Source organism: Aquarana catesbeiana, linkage group LG03, assembly GCF_042186555.1.
Source record: "Aquarana catesbeiana isolate 2022-GZ linkage group LG03, ASM4218655v1, whole genome shotgun sequence".
NCBI lineage: Eukaryota > Metazoa > Chordata > Amphibia > Anura > Ranidae > Aquarana > Aquarana catesbeiana.
This window is the reverse complement of record NC_133326.1, coordinates 211995770-212016555: the sequence shown is the minus strand read 5'-3', so window position 1 is coordinate 212016555 and position 20786 is coordinate 211995770. Positions and strand designations below refer to the sequence as shown.

The window sequence follows — 20786 nt, the reverse complement described above, 5'->3', positions numbered from 1 at the left end:
TGAACATGTTCAGACATGGAGAACATGTCCAAACACCCCTGCAGTACATACCCGCACACCCGTCCATTACAGTGTTAGGAAAATACCATATAGTATCTGCTCGGGATTTAAAAACCTTCATTACTATTAACTAATATTTCAGAATTTAGCTTGCAGGGAGTATTTCAGAGTTTGGGGTATCCATTGTAATGGTGAGATACTGCACAACTGACCCACCATGGTGCTCATTGTGTAAAGCCCAGTACACACCAGCTGAAAATCAGCAGCTTCAGCAGTAACTGGCCGACTTTTGTTCAATGTAAACAGCTGTTGTGTTGATCAGTCATGCTGGAAAACAAGCAAGCATTCCGCTTAGTGTATTCTTGATTCTTGCAGGTGGGGAGTCCCCCTGTCCGTATACAATGTCTCAGCCGGAGAGATTCCTGCATCAACATCGCTTATGGAGATGCACAGATCTGTCTTTTTTTTTTTTCATTCAACCTGCTGGCTGAACGAAAAAAAAAAAAAACTGTGTACTCACTTAACACTAAAAGAAGCCCAGTAGACACATTCACATTCATGAACTTTCAATGAACAGCAGAATCATATAAAGGATTTAAGATGTGATACCTCCAGGAACAAGAAGCAAAAACTGAGCTTCTTCCTATACAGAGGGTAAAATCCACAGGAAGAACAAGGTGTGTTTTTGCCTAATGTCCATCATTCCTGGGACTAGGACTGATGTGTCTGCTGTGTACCCCAGTGTAGGTTTGCAGAAATATTATTTTTGTACTACACTATACCTATATTTCTGAAGCCACTCTTTCCAGTGCTCTCGGTTATTATTCAGTAGATCCTCATCGCTGGATTCCTGAAGTTTTTCAGATTTTTCCATATTTTCCAACTCTTTGCTTATGTTCGCTTTTGACCCAATCAGTGCAAATAATTGGGGATTGCTCTGTGCCAACATCAGCAACACTGAAAGTTGCCTGAAACCAGAATTAAAAAAAAAAAAAAAAAAAAAAAAAAAAAGGGGGAAAAAGAAAAACGTCAGTAATGCACTTTTACTTTGCTTTTTGGTTTTCAAGTCACTGGTACGAGCATAGAGCATTACTCCACAGTACATAAAAAGGTACATTGTAAAAGAAACAATATATTTTTACGAGTGTAAATTTGTACTACAAACCATTAATTAAATCACACTGAAATAAAAGTTCCAAAAATTATCTAAAACAAAAACTTTTTCTATATATTTTTTAATACAGAGTTGTTTGGATATCTACTAAAAATGTAACACCTAATAACATACATAATACATATTGTATTTTCAAGCATTACTTGTAATGTTTTTTTTACTCTAAACCTCAATTCACAAAGATTATCACACGTGTTATCTTAAAATACAACCTTGACAGTGAATACAGTGATCAGCGGTGCACCCTATTGGCTGTAGGCCCGTCTGTGAACAGTCGATGAGTAGATCGCCTGCTCCTGAACAGGACTGGTCATAAATGAATCGAAATTTGTGAACAAACAAAATAAAGGGCACAAAGGCGTAATTCCTTACAGTCTTTGCTTATTGTATAAAAACAAACGCGTGCATACTCACAAAAGCCAAAAAGGTATAGGCCTAGGTTCACATGACATGTCAAATCAACGGTAATTGCAGCGCCAGAATCGGTGTGACGCCGCATTTGTGGCATCCCCACTGATTCCCAAAAGTAGTTTCTGTACAACTTTTGGCGATTTCGAGGTGCGATTTTCATTGACATCTGTGCAGAAACCCGCACAGATGTCTCTGAAATCACCCCCAAAGTTGGGACTGACATGCGGGAATGAAATCGTGCGAGTTCAGCTGAACTCACACAATTTCATTTCCACAGTCAGTGTGAACCAGGGCTAAAAGTGTTATAACAAAACCCAGAAGCCAGAAGTGGTAACACTCAGGATTCTCATGTATGACAAACTGTCACTGATATGTTTTGAGGAGGAAGAGGGCATGTCCCTCGAAACTCGATCTTGGGAGGGCAGCATTGGCAGAACGATCCTGTCTTGGCAGAGACCTGATCATATCATCCTACATTATATATTCGGCTTCTCAAGTGCCACTGAGCGCTACGCTGTCAAAATGTGAATTTTCTTGTGTGACTGAGATTCGACCTCTCCCTGCTAAACAGGCCACGTTTTGATCCATCTTTGGCCAGCTTTAGTGGGTTGAGCCTTTAGTTGAAGTCTGCAAGACTAGGATACTAATAATCAAGTTAGTTTCTATTCTAAACCAGACAGACAACCACAACAATTACTTATCTGTGACCGCAGGCCTACATGATCACTGGCAGCCAGTGGGAGGACTAGGAGGTACGTTGTGACTATGACATGCCAAGCAGGCGTGGCCACACATATACTACAGTTAGACACCAGCATTAAAACAGCTGTACTTCCCCTGATACACCGTTATATATTAACTGTTGATCCGGCCAGTAAATCCATTTTTTTATTTTATTTCCTTGAACAGGGCAATGAGGCTTTTTGCTCTGCATCACAAAAGGTTTAAACCATATAAATAGAAGCTGATCATTGAAAGCACCACTGTCAGCATAACAGTTTGTCCCAATCCCTATCACTTTTGCTAAACAGGTTGATCTGTAGATAAAAGTGGGGGAAAATGACAGCACGTCAAATTAAAAAAAAAAATGAATTCATATAATGAAATCTTTCATTACAAGTATTAACCCCCTTATCCAGTCACAGGAATAAAATATTTGCTATAGTGTGTTATCAAACTGCAAATGCCACTCAGAGTTCTTTAATCACTTACTGACCAACCTTTAGTAAATTTACTGCTACAGGACGGCCGTTCTGTGCAGAATGCGTGTAATATTAATAATTTGTTATATATATATATATATATAACACACACACACACACACACACACACACAAATTCTGCACACCCGCCTAGGGGGCACATTCACACACCGCTATTTCTTATGACAGATGATCTGCCTGCACCAAGTTAACCCTTGTGAGTGCCTTTTTTAATCATTGTGTTTCTATACATTTTATTGTTACACTTAGAGGGCAGCACCTTCTCCTTCAGTTTTCAATTAAAGTTCACAGAGGCCATCAATACCCTCATTGAAGAAGAGCAGCAGCCATTTATAAAGTGAACTTATTCCACGTTGGCTTTTATCCCATGTACTGACATTCTAGCTACAATGGGTCCAAGACCCACTCTCTGTTTGCGCTAAGGGATTGTTCTTTATTTTTATTTTTTGGTGGATTTTGATTCCCTGCCAAGCAGGGAATAAAATCCATTACATCTCCTGGCTGGTTTTACATGGGCGATTCGATTAGGTCCACCTGTCAGTTTTTCAGGTGGAACAGATCAGACCAGCTTGTGCGCTCTATGAAACGGCGGGTGTCAGCACAGCAGACATGTATCTACTGGCACCTGCTAGCATCCGATTCGATCCTGTATGCCAAAAACAAAGGATGGGGGATCCATTCCCCATCCGTCCCGCAGAGCAGATCGGATGGAAACAGACAGGTGGTCCTTTTCCATCCGACAGCCCGATAGGGAACAGCGGGGCTGTGTCCACTCCACTATGCGGAGGCATCCACCTGCTCAGCGGGGGATCAGCAGAGAGATGCGCATTACGGAGACTGCCTGTGTAAAGCCAGCCCAAGTTTAAAAGACAAAAAACAAACACCAAACACACACACACACACACACACACACACTGGTTAGGCACATCTTTGATCGCCTTAGATGTTTAACCCCTTCCCAGCCAGTGTCATTAGTACAGACAGTGCATAATTTTAACACTGATCACTGTATTCGTTTCACCGGTTCCCACAAAGTGTCAGTTACTGTCAGATTGTCCGCCACAATATTGCAGTACCGCTATAAGTCACTGATCGCCATCATTACTAATATATAAAAAAAAAATAATAATAATTCCAGTATAAAATACACCATTTGTAGATCCTACAACTTTTGTGCAAACCAATCAATATATGTTTATTGTGATTTTTTTTTTTACCAAAAATATGTAGAAGAATACATATTGGTCTAAATTTATGAAGAATTTGTTTTATTTGATAAATTTTAGAGCAGAAAGTAAAAAATATTGTTTTGGAAAATTGTCAATCTTTTTTTGTTTATAGCACAAACAATAAAAAACCCAGAGGTGATCAAATACCACCAAAAAGAAAGGTCTATTTTTTTGAGAAGCTACAATGGGTCCAAGACCCACTCTCTGTTTGCGCTAAGGGGAATGTGACATAAATTTCACTTATGTACAGCATTGCATGACAGCGCAATGGTCAGTTAAAGTAAGTCGGTGTCGCATAGCAAAAAATGGCCTGGTCATGAAGGGGGTAAATCTTCCGGAGGTCAAGTGGTTAAAGGTCATAATGCAGGCAGTGAAATCATTGAGCATTTCATTTATTGTACAATGCCAGATAATTTTTTATTTTACCTTGGATCCATTTTAGGCTTGTAAACAACCTTTAATTCCTCCAAGGTAGCACACTGTTCAGTGACTGAGCTCAAGAAGTCATCAATATCAGAGGAGCATCCTGAGAATTTACTGAGAACCCGGAAAGTGTTGGTAAAATCTGAGCCTAGAGCAAGACATTAATGGGGCGGATGTCATCAAGTACATGGTGTGTGATATGCACAACATAATCAAATAATTATCTATCACTTCTGGAATAAAGTCCATCCCTATATTGCCCATTAAGAATACCAAGAAATGTACACAGGGAAAAAAATAAAAATATCAATAAAATAAGCGCAAATCGTTTACAGAAGCCAATCAGCATTTGCTAAAATACTGAACGGTTCAAAAGACAAAATTCATAACTAAAGTATACAAGAATACAGATTAATTTATATATAGCATTTTATGTCAAAATTTACATTATCCAGCTACTGTGGTGAGATGTCAAATTACTCAAAGTTGCTACCAAATGGACTTATGTTCATAAATGAGAAATTCCTGTCTAATGTAATTTAAACGTATCTATATTTTTTGCCTAACGCAAATCATGACTAGTCATCCACATTTGCATTGTTAGAAGAAATGGTCTACTGTTCGCTTTTTGAACCCCCCCTTACATTAATTTACGTTACCTTAACTATCCAATGTTAGTACAGCAATATCCCCCGCTGTTCCATTGTGTTCTGACAGTGGGACCGCCCAACCCCCCCCCAGAACACTTCGGTCAGTGCTCTGAGCCATTGTGCTGATCAGAAGACCTTTTTCAGTCATAGGCTACTTTCTATTGAACCGGCCGATGCCGCCCAACATTCCACCTGTGTGTACTAGGCTTTAGTGCGACTCTGGAAAGAACCCTTGTATTACTAAGGGCTTGTTCACACTTGACTAAATTTCTAACGCTTAACAAACGCTCCTATAGCATTAGACTCGCGATAATGAGCTTTAGTATGGGTGTTGGACTGGTGTTTTACAAGAGTTAAAAATGTTCCCCAAAACACCCTATGCTCAGTTTTGAAGTGTTGCGAAGCGTGAAGCATGTTAAAAATGCTAAAAATGTTAAAAATGCTCCCCAAAACACCCTATGCTCGGTTTTGAAGTGTTGCGAAGCGTGAAGCATGTTAAAAAACTGCTCCACAAAACGCCTATTCCAGTAAATAAACTAATCTTAACGCCCCGCAACTGCCTGTCAGAATGTTTGCGAAATGTTAGCATAGACTTGACTGGGAGGCTTCAAAACGCCTCCTGACTCGACATAACGCTTCATGTTTTGATAATGCGAACAGCACTATGTGCTACCATTGTTTCATTTGCATAGGCATTAACGCCTCTCTAACACCTGCTTTTAATGCCAGTGTGAACTTAGCCTAACTGAGGTGATAAAATTGAGGAGCGCTCTTGGGATGAAGAATCTCACCTGTAAGATTCATGGTGTCCAATAAATCAGAGATTAACTTGCTGTCCTCCTCCAGTTGTAGTTTAAGAAGTCCCAGCTTCTTCCTCATCTTTTGCATATAGTGTCTTTGAAATTCTGCATCATATTCTTCTTCAAGTATAGTTTTACTTATGTCCAAGGACAGCTCTGGGACCAGAGCCTCAGCCAACTTTCCCAAATTCCACTTACAGATCTCTGGCTGCTTGTTGTAGGCATAACGCCCCATATTATCAGAACCATTACAGATATGATCTGGGTTATACCTAGAAAAAAAAAAAAAAATACACATCACGTGATATTCATGTTCAAGTATCTGTTGTACATGTGCAATCATTAGTCTAGGTAATCACTGTCTAGAATTAAAACTAGATCTATAAGGCTTAATGTACATGGGACGTTTTTACAACCTCTCCTGAACAATTTACTTGACAGATAGTAACCCATGTTTAAAACGTCCGTTTTGTGTTTTTTATTCTCTACAAAATAGCCAAAAATGAAAAACGCCTGTAAATGAAACGCGGCTAAACGCGTTTGGCGTCTGTAACGTCGGAAACTTCAACGTCTGAACTTATTTTTTTGCCTTCAAAGAAAAGCCTATAAAACGCAACTGCCTAAAAACGACATTAAACGAACCTGTGTACATGTACACATAAGATAACATTGGATGAGTTCAGGGGCAGCTGAAAAAAGTAGCCAACTGCCTCTGAACGTCCGTTTACCAGCAGCAGTGTACATGAGGAGGCCTTAGGTCCAGATCGGCTGCAGGAAAAAAAATTATGTTTATATTAAATTGCTAGATAACATTTGTCTCAGCTGAAATCAACATATTCCAAATTTAGTAATTACCGTATTAAAAAAGGTGTTAAATCTCTTACCAATGGAGGTTGATATCAGGGTTGCACCGATACAGATACTAGTATCGTCATTGGTGCTGATACTGAGTATTTGCAGGAGTACTTGTACTCCTGCAAATGCTCCCGATGCCTAATCCAATACCTGGACAGTCAGGGGTGATTGGTGCGGCGGCGGGGGAAGTTATAATCACCGATCTCCCTGTGTGGCTTTCATTAAAGCAGCTGACAGCCGCTTCTTCTCCTCTCCCCTCTCCAGATTTCAGCTGCTTTAATGAAAGGCACGCAGGGAGATTGGTGATTATAACTTCCCCCACTGCCGCACCGATCACCCCTGACTTTCCCCTGGCTCCTCCAGTCGATGTCTCATCAGTGCTGCATATTAGTGCCACTGTCACATGACATTAAAAAAAAAAAAAGAAAAAGAAGTATCGGTAATCGGTATCGGCGAGTACTTGAACAAAGTATCGGTACTTGTACTCAGTCTTAAAAAAGTGGTATCGGTGCATAACACATGAAATGACAAATCTGGAAAAAAAAGTTAAATTCATTTCATGCGCATTTCCCCTAATGACACCACACTGGAAATTTAAAGCAGGTCCAAAATACTCCATTTCTTTCTCTCTCTTAATTGATGTGCATTTTCCCTATACATGAAATAAGGTTATTTGTAAAGATTACAATACGCTCTACACCTTGAGATTACATTGATATGCATGTTAAAGGTTCTTGATGAAATGTTGTTTTACCAAAATCATGCACAGAACACTCAATACAAAAATCTTGTTTTTTTATGATAGAAATGTCTCTTTGAAATTCCAAATTGTTTTCTTTTTTTCAATGACCAACAGTACAATGCTTAGCTGCTACGTTGTATAAATACTATTGGCCACTAGGATTCTATGCACTAATAATAGCTGGTTTGCACATGTGGCAGACATACAAACCTGTCCAAAAAGCCAAAGGGTCCGTAATCAATAGTAAGCCCAACAATGCTCATGTTATCAGTATTTAAAACTCCATGGCAAAATCCAACACACTGCCATTCAGCAACCAGTTGTGCAGTCCTCCTTGTTATCTGGAAGGAAAGTTGTATTATTAGGTAACACATTCCAGTCCCCTTACACAGCAGTGCCATGCAGAACACACTATTCAGGATATATTGTTCTATCCACACATCTCCTCTGTTTAATCAGTCAGCATCACCGAAAATCCCCCCTAATATAGTACTGACTAAATGCATAAAGTGCTGACTAGATAGGTATCTACAGGTTTTAGATAAGGCTGCATATGTTTGCTACAGCCACAAGAAAAAGTTTTGCAGGCATGCATGCACCACTTTCCCCTACAGTGAGGGAAAAAAGTATTTGATCCCCTGCTGATTTTGTATGTTTGCCCACTGACAAAGAAATGATCAGTCTATAATTTTAATGGTAGGTTTATTTTAACAGTGAGAGACAGAATAACAACAAAAAAATCCAGAAAAACGCATTTAAAAAAAGTTGTAAATCGATTTGCATTTTCATGAGTAAAATAAGTATTTGATCCCCTATCAATCAGCAAGATTTCTGGCTCCCACGTGTCTTCTATACAGGTAACAAGCTGAGATTAGCCCCTTTCACACTGGGGGCGAAAAGCGCTGCTATAACAGCTTTACCACTAACTCCCGCACTGCCCCAGTGTGAAAGGGGCAGTGCGGGAGTTAGTCGTAAAGCTGTTATAGCAGCGCTTTTCGGCCGCTAGCAGGCGCTTTTAACCCCACTATCGGTCGAAGAAAGGGTTAATAGCACCCGCATTGCCGCGCTTCAGCAGCGCTGCCCATTCATTTCAACGCTCCTGCACCGCCCCAAAGATGCTGCTTGCAGGACTTTTTTCCCCTATCCTGCAAGCGCACCACCCCAGTGTGAAAGCACTTGGGCAGTTTGAGAGGCGCTTTACAGATGCTATTTTTAGTGCTAAAATGCCTATAAGGCACCCCAGTGCGAAAGGGGTCTTAAAAGGAGTGTTCCTAATCTCAGCTTGTTACCTGTATAAAAGACACCTGTCCACAGAAGCAAATCAATCAGATTCCAATCTCTCCACCATGGTCAAGACCAAAGAGCTGTCCAAGGATGTCAGGGACAAGATTGTAGCCCTACAAAAGGCTGGAATGGGCTACAAGACCATCGCCAAGCAGCTTGGTGAGAGGGTGACAACAGTTGGTGCGATTATTCGAAAAAGGAAGAAACACAAAATAACTGGCAATCTCCCTCGGTCTGGAGCTCTATGCAAGATCTCACCTCGTGGAGTTTCATTGATCATGAGAGCAGTGAGGAATCAGTCCAGAACTACACAGGAGAATCTTGTCAATGATCTCAAGGCAGCTGGGACCATAGTCACCATGAAAACAATTGGTAACACACACTACGCTGTGAAGGACAAATCCTGCAGCGCCTGCAAGGTCCCCTGCTCAAAAAAGCACATGTACAGGTCTGTCTGAAGTTTGCTAATGAACATCAGAGGAGAACTGGGTGAAAGTGTTGTGGTCAGATGAGACCAAAATCGAGTTCTTTGGCATCAACTCAATTCAACTTGTTTGGAGAAGAAGGAATGCTGCCTATGACCCCAAGAACACCATCCACACCGTCAAACATGGAAGTGAAAACATTATGCTTTGGGGGCGGGGGGGTGGGGGTTCTGCTAAGGGGACAGGACAACTTCACCGCATCAAAGGGACAATGAAAGGGGGCCATGTACCATCAAATCTTGGATGAGAACCTAGATCCACATAGAAAATATGTGGAGGAAGCTGAAGGTTCGAGTTACCAATCGTCAGCCTCGAAAACCTTAATGACTTGGAGAGGATCTGCAAAGAGGAGTGGGACAAAATCCCTCCTGAGATGTGTGAAAACCTGGTGGCCAACTACAAGAAACCTCTGACCTCTGTGATTGACAACAAGGGTTTTGCCACCAAGTACTAAGTCATGTTTTGTGAAGGGGTCAAATAATTAATTCACTCATTAAAATGCAAATCAATTTATAACTTTTTTGAAATGCGTTTTTCTGAATATTTTGGTTATTATGCCTCTCACTGTTAAAATAAACCTACCATTAAAATTATAGACTGATCATTTTTTTGTCAGTGGGCAAACGTACAAAATCAGAAGGGGATCAAATACTTTTTTCCCTCACTGTAGCTATTATTCAGTGACTGCATAAAGAATATAACGTTACTTTACCAGCAATGTATACTGACTAACTTATTAACACTAAAAAAAAAAAAAAAAAAAAACAAAAACAAAAAAAAAAAAAAACAACCACACACACAACACTACTAACAAATAAATCTAACCTTATTATTAAACCCAAAATGTAATATATTGCAGTTTACCAATCTTTAGATGTGGTGGCTGCATTCGTTTTCTTTTTCAAGCTTTTTTTCCCCTCCGCTTTCACCTGATGTGGCCAGTAACACACCTCCTGTATTAGAGTGCCCCCACTTTGGATGAAGGAGCACTGGGGTACCTTTGGACAGCAGCATTGTCAGTCTGGGGGGAGGGGAGTGTTAGATGTACTAGCAGATTTAGATACACTAACCAACTAAAGCCAAAACGCCAGCTCACACTTTATAAGCAGTTACAGCAACTGTTTTTTCTTCTTCTTGGGATTAAAGGTTTTACATAAATAAATAAAAGCTGATCATTGTAAGCACCCTGTCAGCAGCAAATGGTTTGCCTCAACAATCTAACTGCTACATTTGCAGGAGAACTTGTTCTGCTGAAAAATAAACAGTCCTACTTTCTGGATTGCCAGAACAAAAAAAAAAAGAAAGAAAAAGAAAATGAATGCAGCCATACTAAGAAAGTAAGCTGAAATATAATAAAAGTTTTCTTTTGGGTTTAATACTGCATTAAAACACTAACGTAAGCGCTTACTAATCAGATAACCCCTTTTTTTTTTCAATAAATTAATCTAATTAAGCTAAATCCCTACAAAATGTATTGATCAGCCTAGCACTAATTAACTAATAGATTTACCTTCATGTAATGAGTAACCTATTAACTAACCTAATATAGTTTAATGTGTTTATTACTGACCTGCACATGTTTTCAGAATCACAAAACTTGAAATACTACAGTAAAGCCAGAGGGTAGCATAACAGCCTAGAAGGTGGTCAGCAATGTCAGTCTCTTAGATTTTTCTTAGGAAAGGCTTATTTAAAGCAGAAATCCAGCCATTATTATTTTTTTTGCATGAAGAGGGAAAGTATAGTCTTTTTCCAGGTTTAAACTGCTTTTTATATCAACAGTGGGGAGATTTCCCCTTACTTCCTGTCCTAACCATATCTGTCCCAGTGGCACAACAGGAAGTGGGGGAAAATCCCACTGTTGGCGTTTTTTTATAGGGGCCAATGCCCAAGAGATCTTCCCACTAGTCCTGTTCTGGTGACAGGGAGATACCTGCCCCAGTGACAGCTGTCACCAGAGGGATTTCACCTAGTTTGCAGAGAAAAGATTTTGGTTGTATTTCTATAACAAATAACTAAAAACGGTTATTTTTCAGCAATTTTTATTATCCTGTCATCAAGTGAACAACATTAAATGACGTGCTGTATATCAGCATGAAGCAATGAAATCTTACTACCTCTCTAAAAAATGCAGCATTTCTTTTGGTGTTGTCTCCTTCATACTTCTCCTGTATTTCTGGGTAGAATGTGCCAATGACATAATCCAGCATCTGAATTCGGATATCATTTCTGTCGACACTGGGACCTTGTCGGCCAGTAAATTCATCAACTGGCTTAAAAATTTCAAATGATCCAAACCTGCTCAAAAAACAAGGAAACACAACATTTAGTAACATGTTAGGCCCCATTCACACGTAGCGCTAATGCGGTTTTCTTTGCATTTTTCATGCAATGTACATAAGGGAGCCCAGTCACTTAAATGGGGGAAGCCGTTCCCGCCGGGAGAACACAGTGATTATTGGTAGCAGCTATAACAGCCACTAACAATAGCCGCATGCAAGATCTGGCAGGCTGGCTGTACCCAAGTTAATTGATCGATCAACTAGGGTACATTCAGCCTGCCCATACTTTGAATCTTGACCGGACCCTGCTGAACCAGCTGAGATTCAAACCGTCTATGGTCAGTTTAAAAGAGAAGCAAAGGAATTTTTTTTTCAGTTTCATACTTACCTAGGTGGATGTAGCATGGGTCCGATGCTGCATCTGTCCCCCAGAGCCTCTGCACTTAGAACTGAGCGATCGAACTCCGCTGATCACTCGGTTCTCACAGTTCTGTCAGTCACAGCTCTCCTCTCTGCTCCTCCTCGCTCATTGGAGCGCTAAGCTGTGGAGGGGCGGAGTGGCCGTCTCAGGCTCTTAGCGTCTCCCTGGGAGGCTGAAACGTGTGTCAGTCCAGGCACCTGGCAGATCTAGACTAATAGGTTGGGATGATGAAGTGCCATCTACATTGTGACGTCAGAAGAGAGCAGACTTCAGCCCGCTCTCTGCTGAAAACGGGTCACAGGAGTGCAAAACAAATTGCACTCCTGTGACCCAGAGGAGCAGTACAGCCAAACGAGCTTTGTCTATACTTCTCCTTTAAGTTAAGAAGAGTTTCCAACAGCACAGCGTTATTGGACCTTGAAATGGCTCTGAAAGCTAGCTAGTATGCAATTCAAACTGCCAACATCCATGCAAAGCTAAATACCACCCTTAGGTGGCGTTAAACATTAGTAAGCCCATCAGTCGTCATACAATTCTGAAAAGAAAAGTTTCCTTGAAGCAGGGTGGATTTGATTTAAATTTTTAAAGAGCAATTGCCATCTCTGTCCTCTGACCCGCTGTTGACTCACCGACGATCCCAATTACTTTAATGGGACGGCTGGTGATGCAGCAGTGACACAACAAGATGAGGGACGTGGCAGCAGCAGGTGAGTGGATGCCCGCTAACAGGCGCTGCCGTGATGGATCTGAAATGACAGGTGCTCTTTAAACATAAGGACTCAATCTTACTGGTAGTTAGAATCTTTAAAGTGGAGTTCCATCCAAAAGTGGAACCCCCACTTATCTGCTCCCCCCCTCCGCCTGTTTTGACAGGTACCCTTCCCCACTTCCAGGAGACAGCACTGCGGCGCCGTCCCTTGGAAGTTGGGCCTCCTTCCTCTGCCGCCTGGCCAATTAGAAAGTGCAGCATGCATGGGCAGTAGGGAACTGGCCGTAAAGCTGAAAAGCTACACTGACGGTTTCCCTTACGGCGAATGGCGGTGGCAGCACCTGACAGTCAATCCGAAAATCAGCTGGGGTGCTGACATTGCAGACTCCCTGGACAGGTAAGTGTCCATATATCAGAAGTCAGTAGCTACAGTATTTGTAGCTGCTGAATTTTATTTTTTTTTCCCCAGGAGGAGCACTGCTTTAATATTTGCAAACAAAATGAAGGTTTCCTATTTAGAATAATAAGCTGTCAGGTTAGTAAAACAGCGATATCGGAACTCATTCAATCATATAGTTTGTAGTGTACATAGATTTGCAAAACAATGGGATAAAGGAATATTCCTGGACTTTGTTTTATCTCATGGTTACTGTGAAATTGTGTGAATGCATCAATGCAGTGCATATTTATCTCAGCTTGCAGAGCTTGGATTCATTGAATGAGTTTACCAAAAAAGTGTACATATTGCAGAATATACAGCCTCATGCTACACAATTACGCTCCATTTCATGCTGAATAAACTAAATTATTAATGTATCCTAAATAGATTTTGACTCCAAAAGCATTTTATTAAGACAGAGCCTTGGAGGGGCCCTAGAAAATGAGGACAAGGACAGGAGTTGTAGATGGCACTGAAGGAATACTTAGGTAGGAGGAGAGCCATAAAAGAGTCTTGGAGTCCAAAGGGATTGTAGTTTTTTTTTTTTTTTGAGGAGATTCGGGTGGTGAACTGTATCAAAGGCAGCAGAAACATGAGTACAAAGTGTCAGCAGTTAGTGAGTCAGAGGGTTTTGTAGGACAGTTTTTGTGGAGTCTTATGGACGATGCTTTTAAAACGTTTGAGCTTTTTTTTTTCTCTGCCTCTAAACTCCCCTCCATGTTAATCTACTAGTCCATGTACACTATAGGAGTTTACAAGAGACTAGGGGCAAAGGCATGCTCACAGGAGCCACTATCCCGGCAGTGTTCTGAATGGATGGTACACTCAGTATGCCATCCATTGAGAGTGCAGTGCGCATGGGCCGGGGAGATCATCAGCTGCAGAAATAGTAAATCTCTCCTAAATGGCGCACGTTCCTTGTACCTACAGGTACATTTTATTACAGGCTTAAAGAAAAAAAAAAAAACATAAAACAGTCCAGCACTGTTGTGTGTGTGTTCCCCCCAATCAGCTCTCAGAGCTCTCCTCAATGAGCTCAGTAGTGTGTAATTTCAGCTCTCTGCCCTGTTTTCTGACAGCTCAGACAAGCTTTATAAATCAACGACTTTGAACAGATGTAGAGGAGAGGAGACCACGGATAAACAGGTACCAGTTATAACTGTCTTGTACTACCCATTTAATTACCACAAAGAGTGCACAGAAAACATTGACAAACCTAATATCTACCAATATCAGCTAAGAATTAATGTAAAACAATTATAATCCATGTGCTCTGCCTGACTCTAGTCTTATAGGACAAAACGTACCAAGCTGTAAAAGTCTCATGGGTTTTAAGGCACCAAATCCAGGTCTTCACATATTCTGAGCATTGCATGCAATTATTCTTTTATACATGCTTGTAGAAAATAAAAATGTAAGTACCTTAGGAAAGTAGGAGCAACCCGTAAAACTACAGTGCACTTTTCCTTCTTGGGGTTACCATCGTAATATATATCTCTGATCACGGTGGAGTCCGAGGTGACACATGATGCAGCTCTTGTAGTTGGTATTCCGAGATGAAACATGGCTTCACTGCACAGGAACTCTCTAATGGTGGATCGCAGCACTTTTCTTCCATCCGCTTGTCTAGGAAAATCAAATAACAGTAAATGTCCATCTCACCTCATCTCCCATTAGCAAAACATTGCAATAACTCCTATTACCAAGGTCAGCCAATACATTATACAATTTTCTTGTACAATTTTGGTCCACAGACAGGTCACCTCTGATGATAAGCCAATAGTAGAGAACTGTCATATCTAGATCACACTGGTTCACAGACAGGTCACCTCCCCAGATCAGCCAATAGCAGAGCACTGTCACGTGTAGAACACAGCTCCTCTGATCAGCCAATAGCAGAGTACTGTCATATCTAGAAGACAGGTCACCTCCTCTGATCGGTCAATCGCAGAGCACTGTCATATCTAGACCACAGACAGGTCACCTCCCCTGATCAGCCAATAGCATGGCACTGTCATATGTAGAACACAGATAGGTCACCTCCCCTGATGAGCCAATCGCAGAGCACTGTCCTATGTAGACCACAGACAGGTCACCTCCCCTGATCAGCCAATCGCAGAGCACTGTCATATTTTGTACACAGACAGGTCACCTCCTCTGATCAGCCAATAGCAGAGCACTGTCTTATGTAGACCACAGACAGGTCATCTCCCCTGATCAGCCAATAGCAGAGCGCTGTCATATGTAGACCACAGACAGGTCACCTCCCCTGATCGGCCAATAGCAGAGCACTGTCATATGTAGAACACAGACAGGTCACCTCCCCTGATCAGCCAATAGCAGAGCACTGTCATATTTTGTACACAGACAGGTCACCTCCCCTGATCAGCCAATAGCAGAGCACTGTCATATGTAGAACACAGACAGGTCACCTCCTCTGATCAGCCAATAGCAGAGAACTGTCATATGTAGAACACAGACAGGTCACCTCCCCTGATCAGCCAATAGCAGAGCACTGTCATATGTAGACCACAGACAGGTCACCTCCCCTGATCAGCCAATAGCAGAGCACTGTCATATTTTGTACACAGACAGGTCACCTCCCCTGATCAGCCAATCGCAGAGCACTGTCCTATGTAGACCACAGACAGGTCACCTCCCCTGATCAGCCAATAGCAGAGAACTGTCATATGTAGAACACAGACAGGTCACCTCCCCTGATCAGCCAATAGCAGAGCACTGTCATATTTTGTACACAGACAGGTCACCTCCCCTGATCAGCCAATAGCAGAGCACTGTCCTATGTAGAACACAGACAGGTCACCTCCCCTGATCAGCCAATCGCAGAGCACTGTCCTATGTAGGCCACAGACAGGTCACCTCCCCTGATCAGCCAATAGCAGAGCACTGTCATATTTTGTACACAGACAGGTCACCTCCCCTGATCAGCCAATAGCAGAGCACTGTCATATTTTGTACACAGACAGGTCACCTCCCCTGATCAGCCAATAGCAGAGCACTGTCATATGTAGAACACAGACAGGTCAGGTCCTCTGATCAGCCAATCGCAGAGCACTGTCATATGTAGAACACAGACAGGTCACCTCCCCTGATCAGCCAATAGCAGAGCACTGTCATATGTAGACCACAGACAGGTCACCTCCCCTGATCAGCCAATCGCAGAGCACTGTCCTATGTAGACCACAGACAGGTCACCTCCCCTGATCAGCCAATAGCAGAGCACTGTCATATGTAGACCACAGACAGGTCACCTCCCCTGATCAGCCAATAGCAGAGCACTGTCATATGTAGAACACAGACAGGTCACCTCCTCTGATCAGCCAATAGCAGAGAACTGTCATATGTAGAACACAGACAGGTCACCTCCCCTGATCAGCCAATCGCAGAGCACTGTCCTATGTAGACCACAGACAGGTCACCTCCCCTGATCAGCCAATAGCAGAGAACTGTCATATGTAGAACACAGACAGGTCACCTCCCCTGATCAGCCAATAGCAGAGAACTGTCATATGTAGAACACAGACAGGTCACCTCCCCTGATCAGCCAATAGCAGAGCACTGTCATATTTTGTACACAGACAGGTCACCTCCCCTGATCAGCCAATAGCAGAGCACTGTCCTATGTAGAACACAGACAGGTCACCTCCCCTGATCAGCCAATCGCAGAGCACTGTCCTATGTAGGCCACAGACAGGTCACCTCCCCTGATCAGCCAATAGCAGAGCACTGTCATATTTTGTACACAGACAGGTCACCTCCCCTGATCAGTCAATAGCAGAGCACTGTCATATGTAGAACACAGACAGGTCAGGTCCTCTGATCAGCCAATCGCAGAGCACTGTCATATGTAGAACACAGACAGGTCACCTCCCCTGATCAGCCAATAGCAGAGCACTGTCATATGTAGACCACAGACAGGTCACCTCCCCTGATCAGCCAATCGCAGAGCACTGTCCTATGTAGACCACAGACAGGTCACCTCCCCTGATCAGCCAATAGCAGAGCACTGTCATATGTAGACCACAGACAGGTCACCTCCCCTGATCAGCCAATAGCAGAGCACTGTCATATTTTGTACACAGACAGGTCACCTCCCCTGATCAGCCAATAGCAGAGCACTGTCCTATGTAGAACACAGACAGGTCACCTCCCCTGATCAGCCAATAGCAGAGCACTGTCCTATGTAGAACACAGACAGGTCACCTCCCCTGATCAGCCAATCGCAGAGCACTGTCCTATGTAGGCCACAGACAGGTCACCTCCCCTGATCAGCCAATAGCAGAGCACTGTCATATTTTGTACACAGACAGGTCACCTACCCTGATCAGCCAATAGCAGAGCACTGTCATATGTAGAACACAGACAGGTCACCTCCCCTGATCAGCCAATAGCAGAGCACTGTCATATGTAGACCACAGACAGGTCACCTCCCCTGATCAGCCAATCGCAGAGCACTGTCCTATGTAGACCACAGACAGGTCACCTCCCCTGATCAGCCAATAGCAGAGCACTGTCATATTTTGTACACAGACAGGTCACCTCCCCTGATCAGCCAATAGCAGAGCACTGTCCTATGTAGAACACAGACAGGTCACCTCCCCTGATCAGCCAATAGCAGAGCACTGTCATATTTTGTACACAGACAGGTCACCTCCCCTGATCAGCCAATAGCAGAGCACTGTCATATGTAGACCACAGACAGGTCACCTCCCCTGATCAGCCAATAGCAGAGCACTGTCATATGTAGAACACAGACAGGTCACCTCCTCTGATCAGCCAATAGCAGAGAACTGTCATATGTAGAACACAGACAGGTCACCTCCCCTGATCAGCCAATAGCAGAGCACTGTCATATGTAGACCACAGACAGGTCACCTCCCCTGATCAGCCAATAGCAGAGCACTGTCATATTTTGTACACAGACAGGTCACCTCCCCTGATCAGCCAATCGCAGAGCACTGTCCTATGTAGACCACAGACAGGTCACCTCCCCTGATCAGCCAATAGCAGAGAACTGTCATATGTAGAACACAGACAGGTCACCTCCCCTGATCAGCCAATAGCAGAGAACTGTCATATGTAGAACACAGACAGGTCACCTCCCCTGATCAGCCAATAGCAGAGCACTGTCATATTTTGTACACAGACAGGTCACCTCCCCTGATCAGCCAATAGCAGAGCACTGTCCTATGTAGAACACAGACAGGTCACCTCCCCTGATCAGCCAATCGCAGAGCACTGTCCTATGTAGGCCACAGACAGGTCACCTCCCCTGATCAGCCAATAGCAGAGCACTGTCATATTTTGTACACAGACAGGTCACCTCCCCTGATCAGCCAATAGCAGAGCACTGTCATATTTTGTACACAGACAGGTCACCTCCCCTGATCAGCCAATAGCAGAGCACTGTCATATGTAGAACACAGACAGGTCAGGTCCTCTGATCAGCCAATCGCAGAGCACTGTCATATGTAGAACACAGACAGGTCACCTCCCCTGATCAGCCAATAGCAGAGCACTGTCATATGTAGACCACAGACAGGTCACCTCCCCTGATCAGCCAATCGCAGAGCACTGTCCTATGTAGACCACAGACAGGTCACCTCCCCTGATCAGCCAATAGCAGAGCACTGTCATATGTAGACCACAGACAGGTCACCTCCCCTGATCAGCCAATAGCAGAGCACTGTCATATTTTGTACACAGACAGGTCACCTCCCCTGATCAGCCAATAGCAGAGCACTGTCCTATGTAGAACACAGACAGGTCACCTCCCCTGATCAGCCAATAGCAGAGCACTGTCCTATGTAGAACACAGACAGGTCACCTCCCCTGATCAGCCAATCGCAGAGCACTGTCCTATGTAGGCCACAGACAGGTCACCTCCCCTGATCAGCCAATAGCAGAGCACTGTCATATTTTGTACACAGACAGGTCACCTACCCTGATCAGCCAATAGCAGAGCACTGTCATATGTAGAACACAGACAGGTCACCTCCCCTGATCAGCCAATAGCAGAGCACTGTCATATGTAGACCACAGACAGGTCACCTCCCCTGATCAGCCAATCGCAGAGCACTGTCCTATGTAGACCACAGACAGGTCACCTCCCCTGATCAGCCAATAGCAGAGCACTGTCATATTTTGTACACAGACAGGTCACCTCCCCTGATCAGCCAATAGCAGAGCACTGTCCTATGTAGAACACAGACAGGTCACCTCCCCTGATCAGCCAATAGCAGAGCACTGTCATATTTTGTACACAGACAGGTCACCTCCCCTGATCAGCCAATAGCAGAGCACTGTCATATGTAGAACACAGACAGGTCACCTCCCCTGATTAGCCAATCGCAGAGCACTGTCCTATGTAGACCACAGACAGGTCACCTCCCCTGATCAGCCAATCGCAGAGCACTGTCCTATGTAGACCACAGACAGGTCACCTCCCCTGATCAGCCAATCGCAGAGCACTGTCATATTTTGTACACAGACAGGTCACCTCCCCTGATCAGCCAATAGCAGAGCACTGTTATATTTTGTACACAGACAGGTCACCTCCCCTGATCAGCCAATAGCAGAGCACTGTCATATTTTGTACACAGACAGGTCACCTCCCCTGATCAGCCAATCGCAGAGCACTGTCACAGCTCAGTGTCCTATCTCTCCATACTTGCCTGGAGTAGGGGGTGAGTCCGGCTCCCTTGAGTTGGATCTCCCATCTCTCCCCGGCTGGGTTGAGTACTTCTCCCAGGTACATGGCGGCGCCATCCCCGAGCTGCCCGGCGAAGCTCCCGAACTGATGTCCGCAGTAGCAGTGAGCGGCGGGCTGTGATCCGGGGAGTAGCCGGTTCCCACTGAAGTAAAGGGCGGCCTCTTCCTCGTCGTCTTCTCCGAGTTGTAGGCCGAGCAGAGTCAGAGCCGGCCGGGACAGGGCCACCACCTTGGGCCTCTCTATGGGGGTGGGTCGGACCGGGGAGAAGCAGGCCCCGGTGACCTGGCGGGAACGCACCGCCTCATCGTTCTGCCCGTCCCCGGCCTCCACCGGCAGGCAGCGCAGCGCCCGGTTATCGAAGCGCAGAGAGCGGAGGCTGGAGGCCGGGATGGCGGAGCTCTGCACAGCGCGCTTCATCATTGTCATCACCACGGGGAACAGAGCGTCCATTCGGGGGAGCCGTGCCAAGAGCGGGAGGGCACGTGTCAGCCTCCGGGCCATCCGCGTGCCCACCACAAACACCCAATCACATGACCTGAATGTCAACACATGGCTGACTCCTCCCACTCACACATGGGGACCAGACACCTCCCAGTAGGCAGCTGAACTTCCTAAAGATGCCAGGAGGAAACTACTGCTAGGAGAAGGCGGGGAAAGGCTGGTCCAGGTGGGCGTGTCCCAAGCATGGAGAAGGCATGTCGCAGGAGCAGAAGGCGGGGGGGCGATTCCCAGGAGCAGAAAAGGAGGGGATAGGCGTGTCCTATAAAGAGAAGGAGGCGGGAATAGGCGTGTCCTATGAAGAGACGGAGACGGGATAGGCGTGTCTCAGGAGTAGAAGGCTTGTCCTATGAAGAGAAGAAGGCGGGGATGGGCGTGTCTTAGGCTGGCAGAAAGAACAGGCGTGTCTCCAGCAGAAGAGATATTGGC

General features: G+C 44.1%; 1 protein-coding gene across 1 annotated transcript in view; it reads right to left on the bottom strand.

Moving 5' to 3' along the window:
• The window catches only part of SELENOO (selenoprotein O), a 29088-nt gene extending 8618 nt beyond the window's left edge, over window positions 1–20470 (bottom strand). Inside the window, exons 1-7 of the mRNA XM_073619746.1 lie at window positions 19822–20470; window positions 14549–14752; window positions 11393–11573; window positions 7717–7847; window positions 5901–6181; window positions 4463–4607; window positions 783–968 (exon numbers count right to left, since the gene is read on the bottom strand). Of these exons, the coding sequence (XP_073475847.1) occupies window positions 783–968; window positions 4463–4607; window positions 5901–6181; window positions 7717–7847; window positions 11393–11573; window positions 14549–14752; window positions 19822–20360 (1667 nt within the window). The 5' untranslated portion in view covers window positions 20361–20470. The remainder of the gene's footprint in view (window positions 1–782; window positions 969–4462; window positions 4608–5900; window positions 6182–7716; window positions 7848–11392; window positions 11574–14548; window positions 14753–19821) is intronic.
• Between the last annotated feature and the right edge of the window lie 316 nt (window positions 20471–20786).